Source organism: Cryptotermes secundus, unplaced genomic scaffold (genome assembly GCF_002891405.2).
Source record: "Cryptotermes secundus unplaced genomic scaffold, Csec_1.0 scaffold109, whole genome shotgun sequence".
Taxonomy (NCBI): domain Eukaryota; kingdom Metazoa; phylum Arthropoda; class Insecta; order Blattodea; family Kalotermitidae; genus Cryptotermes; species Cryptotermes secundus.
In genome coordinates, this window is record NW_019737086.1 from 691,654 (window position 1) to 703,102 (window position 11,449).

The window sequence follows — 11,449 nt, forward strand, 5'->3', positions numbered from 1 at the left end:
TTACAATATATTCCTTCCTGTAGGACACTGTTAACATCATGAAGACTGAAGGCTGTAAGTTTCCAGCACTAAAGGAGAGTGATGCAATGTTCTCTGCAGACACAGCACCAGAGTGGGCTGATGGAGATGTTTGTCACCGTTGTAGAGTGCAGTTTGGCATGATGCAACGTAAGGTAAGATCATAGCCAGCTGGTTTAATAGGACTTCAGCTGCCCAAAAGGAAGTGTTGTGAAACTCCCCATAGAGTTCTCTTGTGTATGTGTGCGGGGGTTGTTTGCATAGGTTGAAATGTAGCCTCTTTGTGTCAAGATTGAAGTTCTTATGGGTTGAAGATAGTTTTAAGAAACATAAAGAGTTAATAAATCCTTTTGAGAAACATACTTAAGTGTCTAGGGCATACTTATGTATGTACTGTAATGGTTTTGGATTTGGGAAAGCGTAGTTGGTATAGTGTCTAGCTATGGGCTGGATGACTGAGGAGTTGGAGTTCAAGTCATGGTAGGGTCAAGAATTTTCTTTCTTCCACGTCATCCAGACTTGATCTGGGCCTCACCCAACCTCCTATCCAATGGGTACCAGGGTCTCTTTCCCTGGGGGTAAAGCTGCCTGGGTGTGAAGCTGTTCACTCATCTCCATCTATTGCTGAGGTGAAGAAAATGTGGACCTATACACCCACTCCCTCATATGTCTCTATGGTGTGGTGCTTAATTAGTTAAGCACAGGAACAACTTTACCTCAGCTGTATGGTTTTGGATTACCAAAATTAATTGAAGTTGTAATAAGAGCTGAGAAATTTTGCTGTACTGCTATCTTTGGCTAGCGTATAAATTCCTATCATCTTTTAGTCAGCAACTCTATGTACGAGCTTCATAGGAAAAGTCACAGTAAACTGCAGTATTCCTTTTTCTGTTGCAGCATCACTGTCGAGCATGTGGCCAGGTTTTCTGTGCGCAGTGCTCCTCCAAGACGTCCACACTGCCCAAATTTGGTATTGAGAAAGAGGTGCGGGTATGTGAAGCTTGTTTTGAGGCCTTCAACAAGTAAGTTGGTAATAAGTGTGTGCGTACTGTAATTATTTTATGATGTAGATCTAAGGCTTGTGGCAAAGGCATCCTAGAGTTTCTCTGAAGGCAAGAGAATTGCATATGCAGCATATCCTGTGGCTAAAAATATATAAACAAGTGTGTTAATGTTGGCTGTCTGATATCTAAGGACCTAATTTGATTCCCACTAAGAGAATTCATGTTTGTGAATATTTCATCATACATTATCACCCTATCATAATCACTAACCGATTAACTCCGTAGGACAGAGTTCTTAAGATACTGATAGTTTCTTTGCTGATAAGAGAATTCTGAACCTTCTTTGATACCCAAAGATTCTTACTTTAAATGGCATGCAAATCTGTGTTAGGTGAAGAATTTGTTTCACTGTCCGCATTTCTCCAGTGACATATATTTCTTTACAGTTATTCATGCGTATGTAAGATTTAGGTTTTCATGGTGGTAATTTTCTACCCTGAAGATGGAGGTGATACGTTCCCCCGAAACGTCGGTTAACACCAAAACTACACGGTGCCACATTCCAGAAGACTGCTTTCTTCAATAATCACATCTTTTTTTTTACACACATGAAACATATTCAGCAGCTTGTACATCTTTTCTTTTTTCCTCTCCCCTTCCTCTAGCTCTTAAAGAATTCTTGTTTGGTTTTCATGGAAGCTGACAGCAAAGCAAAATTGAACAAGAATGCAAAGATACAATTTAGAAGAATTGCAAAATTATCCATTGCATTCGTTTATAAGCTGGAGTGTAAATGTTACCAAAATAAAGTATGGGAGTTACTGCTGTTGATGCATGAAATGCATAAAATGTTAGTAAAATATTACTTATCTTTGAGGGAAGGTGAAACGAGTTTTATGAATACTTTAAAATTACTGGTTAGTGCAAGTAGACTTTTGTTACAAGCATAACTTATTGCCATAATTTATTTTTTAATGTACTTAATTTTATTGAGAGCTTGTATTTTTAATAAGTCTCTCAGTTAAAACTATTTTACCAACTTTCAGGGCAACACCAGCAACACAGAAAACGGATGGAGAGTTACCAGCTGAGTATGTGTCTAGCTCACTTGCACAGCAAAGCCAGGTATGATGTTCTTTTGCTCATGTTGTGTAGCAGTTCCTGTTCATTTTTGTGCATTACAACCCAAAAACAGTATAAAGAAAGATCAAAATATGAAAAATATTACTTTGGTAGAGTTCTCTCTTCTGAGATGTGATGGCATGTATTCCATTGAAAGTCAACTGATGTTCTGGAGGAAGATGTCAGCTCCATCTTCAGGATGAAAGAGTAAGCTCAGCAAGAAGCCAGCATGAAAGCAAGTGGCAAGCCATGCTGGTTTCTTGCTTGGCTTATATTATCTGAAGATGTTTTTCTTAAACTTCACTTGACTTTGAGCAGACTACTGGTGTTATATCCCAGAAGGTAGAACTCCTCATAACCACTGCTGTGGGAATCTCAAATCCTGCTTATTACTTTGACACATTTGAATCTGCTTATGAACTGTGATCCAAAGTAGTTGACATTTGTAATCATTAAGAAACTGTTCAAACTACCAGGAATCCCTGTGTAATAATTTTTGTTGCAGTATGTTGATGGATAGGAAACTTTTGTTAGATTTGGATGGCATTGGCATGACAAAATAATATCATGCATATTTGTGATCTCCCAGAATGACAGCAGCAAATGAAAATTTCTGCCATGAAACTGAGATGAAATCTGGAGAATTCGTGCTTCCACTCATTTCAGAATATTTTGTTTTGACAGTTTTCCCAATTGAAGAGTAAAATCTTGTTGGTTGTAATGCCATGTAGTTCAGTAGAAGTTCAACTATTTTGAGGAACTTTTTTGAATTTATGTTGGATTACATAGCATTACAAACCAGAATGTAGTACTGTTCATAGTCACACAATATGAGAACCTCAAATCCAATTTTATCTGTTTAGTATGTATGTGAAACTTGGTCTTTTTTTCTGGGGGAAGAATGTGGATTGAAGGTGTTTGAGAACAAGGTGCTGAGGAGAATATTTTTTGAACTAAGGGAAAAGAAGTAACAGAAGAGTGGAGAATGTTGCATAATGAGGAGATTCATAATTTGTGCTCATCTTGAAATATTAAGGGTGATCAAATGAAGGAGTATAAGACGGGTGAGGTGTGTACATGCATTGGAGATATGACAAATGCATACAGAATTCTGACTCTAAAAACCTGGAATGAAGATACTGTTTGGGAGGCATACATATAAATGGGAGAATACAATTAGAATGGTTCTTGTAGAAATAGGATTTTATGATGTGGACTGGATTCATGTGTTTCAGAATAGGGACCAGTAGCAGGTTCTTGTAAGCGTGGCAATAAACCTTTGAGTAAATAGTTGAGAATTTCTTGACCAGCTGAATATATATTAGGTTCTAGAGAAACATATGGCTCCAAGGAATTTCTACAGTCATAATTTTTCATCTCCTAACTACAATTACATTTAGTATACACTGTTTGTTTATTTAATATGAAATAATTTTTAATCAGTTGGTTTTATAAATTACATACCTTGTTTTCTCCTTGTTATACCATATCCATATATATTTGTGTGTGTGTGTGTATGTAAATAATTTAAATGTAATGCTGAGATGAAAGGTCTTGAAATTGTGTAGTTTTGAGTTGCTGTAGCAAAGAATTGTCAGTGACACAGTGCATGAATATAATTCATGAAGTAGATTATGAATAGTGAGCAGTATTTTATTTCACTGTACTATGTCTAACATATAGTTTCCCCATAAAAATGAAACACAGAATGTTTTGGATTTGATTTCTTAGACTTCCTAGTGATACAGGACTTGCTTGACACATGAAACATTGAATTTCATCTGTAGATTTTAATTCATGAAAATCGTAAATGAAATGAGAACTGCAGAGAACATTTGGTTGTAAAATTTCAAAGGAAGAGGCACATTGAACATGTGGGAATAGATGGGAGGATAATATTAAAACTGATTGTGAAGAAATATGTTTCAAATATGTGGACTGGAATCCTTGGGATAGAGTAAAATGGCAGATTTTTTAGAACAAAATATTGAGTCTCTGGCTTTCATAATAACATAGCAAAGATATATTGTTGGTTTTTATGGAAGTCCATCTGAAACAACAAAAATCCAGGCCATGCCGTGTGAACATGCCTGGTTCCGACAGCAGCGCAAAGAATTTTATGCTGCCAGTTTTCAGGGGCTTGTGAAACAATGGAACAAATACCTCAGTGTACAGGGAGATTATGTTGAGAAATAAAAGCATTTTTCAAATCAGTACTCATATTTGTTTAAGTTCTATATCCATTTGTAACTTACTTATTGACTTAACCCTCATATAATGTTTACAAAAGTTGGTAATCTGTTACATAAGAATTTGAGGTTAATAAATATCTTGAATTATTATGCAGTAACACCAGAATTTTTGTTGTACTGCATGTGTTGGTGATACAAATTATATGGAAGATTCCAACCTCTTTGGTTTAAAAGATTGTTTTATTATGAAGCAGGTGATTTTGTATATGTATTCCCATGACTGCTATAAACAGTTATAAGCAAAAGGGTAAGGTAACTTTATAGTGATGAAATATTCTCAGTTAAACAAGTAAAATGGGAAAGAGCAGACAGTAAAGACTTACCAGCAAAGCATTAAAATATTAGTCATCATATCTGTGAGTAAAATAACACTTTATTTTAATGGATGCATTTTTTTGGAGAGTTTGTAATGAGAAGTTGCGAAAATGTGTCTGTCTGCATGACTCAGGAACTGCTCACCAGATATTTTGTTAAATTTATTACAGGGGAAATTTACTAGCTTTTGTTGTAACATTCCAGTTTTTGTTAAAATTGGACAACAGTGCAGGACACTTTACGTGAAGAATTTTGTGTTTTTTTCTCACATCTCAAGAATAACTGAACTGCATATTTGTAGGAGCAAGAAATTATTCAAAGAGAAGTTGCAGAGATAAATGAAATTAACTTTTCATGTATAATACTCTTACACATTTTTCCATAAATTTTACAAATTTCAAAATAAGTATGTAAGATGGATATTTATGCTTTATCATCTTATAACTCAAGAATCATTGGACTGACACTGAGAAAATTGTGCCCTCCCTGTTTTATTCCATTCATAAGAGAATATAAAGGAGTTGGTCACTGAGTTGAAATCCTTGAGGCCATAACAGCGAGCCTGTCAGAATTCATATATTATGCACATGTTTTATAACTTGTTTGTATAATATGTCTGATTTAAATATTGTGATGTTTAATGTAACATCATCTGAGTTGAGAGAAGGAAAACACACAAAGATGTAAAAATGAATCTTCTGTAAATTTTCCATACACAAAATGTAAGAATTTTGGTATTGATTAATGCTTTCTTTTAAGTAGATAACTTTATAGATAAATGTTCTCTCATATTGTTAATAAATAGTGACTGGACATCATCTAAACTACAAACAGACAGTAAGGAAATAATACATTTGATCATAAAAAGAAAGTTTACAATTTTTTTCAAAATACTTAGCACACTCTGACGGAGGCCTAGAGGCCAACAATCCTGGCTGAGGTTTTTCACAGTTTGCCTGAGTCTCTTTATGCAGATTCAACAATATTGCCTTTAGACTGTGCTGCTTCCTTCATGTTCATTCATATTTATCATTCAGAAATCTCCCTACCATTTGATATTACTTGACTAGACACTAGAAAATGCATCATCAGATAAACCATGAATTAATCAGTTTGAGCTTCAACCAATTAAACACATTAGCAGATTTATTAATAGCATAACATACCTTGCTAACTGTAAAAGTTACAAAAAAGAAGTGTGCTGGGCATAATTTGTGTGTTTCATGTTTTCCTACAAATTTTGTTCAGATGTTTTGCTCCAACAAATATTGAGTTAGAGATGAGTTACAGTAGAGATGTGTGTGGGTATGGAAGCACATCATCATGTAAATTGTAAAGTGGTGTCTGATTTTAATCAAAATTGGAATATGTCATAAAATTTTAGTAAACTCCCAAGTAAGGCCACACCATAGCTCAAGTGGTTAGTCGCTGGTTTCCCATCGCGGCAGCCCGGGTTCGATCCCGGGTCTGGTCAAGTGGGATTTGTGGTGGGCAAAGTGGCGCTGGGGCAGGTTTTCTCCGAGTACTTCGGTTTCCCCTTCCAATCTTCATTCCACCAGTTGCTCCACAATCACCCTCAACTATCATCTGGGGCTGGTACAATAGGCCAGAAGTAGCCGTGGTACAAGGGACTTAGTCCCACCCCACTAGCAATAAAAAAAACTCCCACGTATCAAGTTTCATGAAAATCTCTTTAGCAGTTCTCAGTTGTTACATGCAGATTTATGGACATTTGTGATTAAGCTAATAGATGCACTTTTACAAATTCTGTTCCATACTTGCTAAGAGTGATGTGAGTCTGTTTCTGTGTGAAAGCATTTGAACTGCCTTCCACCAACTGCACTTCCATTATCCACAGAAAGTTGAGAAAAATATAGCTCTCTAAAATTCCCATGAGATCAGTAGCTTTAAGCAGAAATAAGTTTAGTACCTAATGGCTCAGAAGTGCCACTTTGATGTTTTTGAATCTTGAAATCTGTACATATTCATTAGCTTCATATTTCAAATGATATGTTTGATATACATATAACTGTATAATAGTTAATATATATATTAAAAATGTTGACTGAGGGCTGAAATATATATGAGTATATATGAATGTGTGGTGTGTAAAATGCTTAATGTTATGTTTGTATGTCTGTGTGCATTTTGGATCTGTCTGTGTCTTGGGTAGAGTCCCCCACGTAAGTCAGAGGATGAACTCAGAGAGGAGGAGGAGTTGCAGCTGGCACTGGCGTTGTCCAAGTCAGAGGCAGAACACAAGGAAAAAGAGGTGATAATAACAGTAATCATATTGTTTGTACTAGTAATCCCAGTAAAACTTTATTATTTTGTCCTGTCCTGAACTATTCCATTTCCTGTGCTTAACTTTAGCTTTTGGAGTTTAGTCCTATTGTACATTTAAACTGTTCCATTTTGGCATACATTGCAGTCACCATCAGCTGTTCCTTACCTGTCTGCTGCTACTTATAGTTCACTGAAATTCCATGCATGGTATGTAGATGGTAAATGTGCAACTATGGAAGGCATTTTTAAAAAATGTTTGAGGAGTTCCAGCATTAATCTGTCAATTTATAGACATTTATGAATTATTAACTATTGTTATTTATAATGAGCATGAATTGTTAGGAGTCTTCCCGGAGGTATATGGTGGCCAGCACATAAGGCTGACAGCCTCACTGCCATCTGTGAGTCAGTTGTCTAGAATATGTAGTTTTCACCTTTTTTAACTATTGTTAGTGCATAATTGCTGGTGAATGACTGTCATTATTTGAATGATTTTTACATTGTTGGATTTGTGATCCTCATACTGGTGGCTGTGAAGACCACTGTCCTCTGGAAATAACGCTGTGTAGTCCGGTAGAAGTTCACTGATATTTCAGAGGAATGTAATGCCTCAGTCTTCAGGGTCAAAGAGTGAGCCAAAGAAGAAACCAGCAAGAAGCTGGCGGCAAGCAGATATCTTAAATGTTGGTAGCCTTCTTCTAGACTACATGGCATTACCTCCCAGAAGATAGTACTATGCATAAGTTGATTGATTGATTGATTGATTTAACATCCATAACTGTTACATTATGTACAATTGGACAAGTCAGTTTTTTATAAAAAAATATATATAAGATTAAAAACATCACATCAAATGACTAATAGTATAAAAAACCATAGAAAAATAACATAATAAGTCCTTTAAATATGATAAAACAGTGGATGAGTGATAAGTTGTATATTGTGTTTCTGTATATATTGGTTAAATGGAAAACAAAAGAAAGTCATCGTACTTCATCTGAAATCAGACTTTCTTCTTAACATATTCAGTACCAAACAGATTGCTGCAGAGTCTGAGACTGACAGTCCTGTTCATATTACCGAACAAAACGCATGATATTTGAAAACATTCAGTCATTAGTTCCCATTACTTGATTGAATGGTTGTAGTGTATACTGAAATTGTCAGGGAGTATAAAGAGATGGGCTATAGATCTTTATGTCAATCTTTGCCTTAATTGTTCTGAAACAAAAGCATACTGGATGATGGAAGATCATAGGCTTACTTCTGAGTGAATTACCATGTAGTTTTATAAAAAGTGATTTAAATTTAATGCAGGAATGGTGATTGTGGCAATGAAGAAGTAGTATGGTTTATTGACTTTCACTGTTTGTATTTGAAGACAAGTGTGTTCATTTTTAACCCATTGTCAACTAATATAATTTCTGAGGTGTGGTCAGGCGGCCTGTCCACACAGCTGTAGTATGTTTTCAAGATATTTTTAAGTTTGTGCTTAGATTATGTTAATATTTCATCCTGTTGTCAACAGATGGCAATTTTATTTTCTTCTTTGGTCTGTTTTTGATCAAAGAATACATTTTATTTATTTATATATGCCAAATAAAATCTAAAATTATATATTTTTCTGTAACTAATGAAGTAGTATACGGCTGCTATCATTGAAATATAGCTTCAGGGGTAGGCAGTTGTCATGTAAAGAAGTCTTCAAGGGATTAAGATTAAGAAGGTATAATACCTCCTCAGTAAAACCACAAATCTTAGAGGATAGATTTTCACTTACATGTAAACCTGCACAGCAGTGAGTGCCTTAAAGAAACCCATGGTTTGTGAGACTCACAGGTTAGTTTCAATCATTAGCTACTAAACATATGTTCACAATGTCCATTTGGGGCAAAATAAATACAAAACCAATACACTTTCAAGGTTAGAGTTTTCTGGTATGTGGTGCTATACTGAAATTATGCAGCATCACATCTCAGAAGATCAGTACATCATATTCCTGACTGTGACAATCTTAAATTGTACAGTACGCTTTGAATTTAACATCTATTTTAAGAGTAATCTTAGCATTGTGATATTCAGTAGCTAATTTAAAAATTTAAACACAAAATTAAATGAAGAAAGTCGTCTTCTGGGTTTAGGCACCGTGTATTCTTCGTTTTGGCCGACGTTTCGGAGGAACGTAGCGCCTCCATCTTCAGAGCAGAGGNTTTATGCTTAAATAACATGTTATGTGCAACACTTTGCAAGTGGTGATGGTAGTATTGTTATAAAACACAATATATCTTGCACATGTACTTATATATGTGATATTAAAATTGCAGACCTAAAATTAATGCCTTAATTTACAGATAAATTATAAATACTTTTTCTTTTATTTTTGTTTGTACTATCTGTGCACATGTGATTGTACATATGAATGGCCTTGCTTGACATTTTGTTGTTATTTGACTCATTACTTGTTAGGTTGCTGAAAGAATTTGGAATCCTCTTATGGACTCCATATATCAGACTCTGCCCATCACAGTGGCTGTGCAGTCTAAGGCAGGAAATGTCTTCGCCTGCTCGAACACTGGGATTGTGGGTTCAAATCCCACCCAAGTCATTGATGTTTGTCTGCATTTATTCTGTGTTTTTGTTGTCCTATATAGGTAGTAGGCTTGCATCGGGCTGATCCCCAATCCAAGGAGTCCTACTGACTGTCTAGATTAAGAAACAAAAGTGAAAAGAAGCGTTTCATGGATGCTCTGTGCTCCAAGTTGAATCAACAGGAATAGTTAATAGATAGATGTTAAACTCCAGGTGTCTTGTCAGCCCTCCTATCCATGAATTAAGTCACAGAAGTAAAAATATTATGTTCATGGACTTTAACCATCATCACAAACTTTTAGATCTTAAGTCACAAAAGGATGGGGAAAACATGGTTGCAGAAGCGAGATGGATGTCTTCACTATTTGCCTGCCAGTTACTGTAAATAAATGGGAATTGACTATTGAATATATATAGTTGACTGACCTGTGAATTTTCAGTATGTAGTTCATCTGTAGCACATAGTCATTATGTAGTGTCTTAGCATTTCTCTTTAAGTGGCCTGATTTATGCTCAAATTTTTAAGCTTTTGTTTTGTTTGAGAATATCTATTATATTAATTAGAACTTATATGTAACTTATTTATGTAGTTTGCATGTGTATCCTTGCAGATGTAGATTATTTTCAGTTTTATCAATTTTTGTTGGAACAGAAAAAACGAACAACATCCGCCATGATGTCTGGTCCCAGCAGTTCAAATCGTGCCAAGCCCTACTCTCCTCCACCCACAGTTGTAAGTTTCCCATATTAGAATATGACTAGCATATCCATCTTGTATTAGACAGTTCTATAAGAATCTGGGATCAAGTATGAAGGGAAAAAACGTATGAGAATGCAGTTGTGAAACATTTCATATCTGTTCATATCTGATGCTTCAGTAAGATCATAATGCTGTTATTTAGAACAAATTTAAAGCAGTTTCATATACATATTCTGATATCCAAAATGTGGAAAAGGGTACAGCCTTTGTCATCTTGTGTTCTTGGAACCAAATAGTGAATATTTTTACTGAAGTTGAATATTTTGCATGCATCTCTCACTCTGAATTCACTATTTATGTCAGTAGTTAGTATTTATTATCATTCATCCTGCAGAATGAAGAAGCGTACCGATGTAATGAATTCATCTGGTCTGTCACACATACCAGGTTCATTAAAATTATCTAATACAAGTGTAAGTAAAGTGGTTTGGAAACTGGGTAGTGTTTAACTTACTCCATAGATAATAAGGTAAATGGAAGTTTGTTCTAGAACTTCATAAGATATACATTTCTTTCAATTTACAAATTATTGCATCATTTTTTGAGGAAATTACAATGTAGTTCCATATTAACTGTCTTTAAAGATTTTTGTATTAATACGTTGTTATGATAGATGGTAGTATTTTATGTTTTGATTATGAAAGCTAATTTCTTTTGTGTCTGTGTCTATGATTAGTAAAATGAACCACCTTTGAATGGCTAGTACACATAACCTTTTATGTCTGACATCCTGCCAGTATGTTTCATTTTGCTTCCCTTTTGGAACTCCATCTAGGACAGTTTTAGTTGATAGAATGGGTGCAAGAATATAGTACTATGGATATTATACTAGGGCTGTTTGGAAAGTAACCTCGAGTTAGCTATTAACAAAACAAGCACTGATAAAAAAAATTTATATACAAAAATATATATACATACATAGGCAAATTCTCAACATAGTCACCACCGGAATTGAGGCACTTGCCATATCAGCGAATAAGCTTCTGTATGGCTGTGAGCTCAGCCACCTTTTGACACCTTCCACCAACTCATTATTATTATTATTATTATTATTATTATTATTATTATTATTATTATTATTATTATTATTATTATTATTATTA

The 11,449-nt window shown here is 34.9% G+C and overlaps 1 protein-coding gene across 1 annotated transcript in view; it reads left to right on the forward strand.

Annotated features, from left to right (window-relative positions):
- LOC111870038 (hepatocyte growth factor-regulated tyrosine kinase substrate) overlaps positions 1 to 11,449 on the forward strand; it is a 29,288-nt gene that overhangs the window by 7,020 nt on the left and 10,819 nt on the right. Inside the window, exons 5-9 of the mRNA XM_023861988.2 lie at positions 24 to 173; positions 916 to 1,040; positions 2,069 to 2,147; positions 6,885 to 6,983; positions 10,239 to 10,319. Of these exons, the coding sequence (XP_023717756.1) occupies positions 24 to 173; positions 916 to 1,040; positions 2,069 to 2,147; positions 6,885 to 6,983; positions 10,239 to 10,319 (534 nt within the window). The remainder of the gene's footprint in view (positions 1 to 23; positions 174 to 915; positions 1,041 to 2,068; positions 2,148 to 6,884; positions 6,984 to 10,238; positions 10,320 to 11,449) is intronic.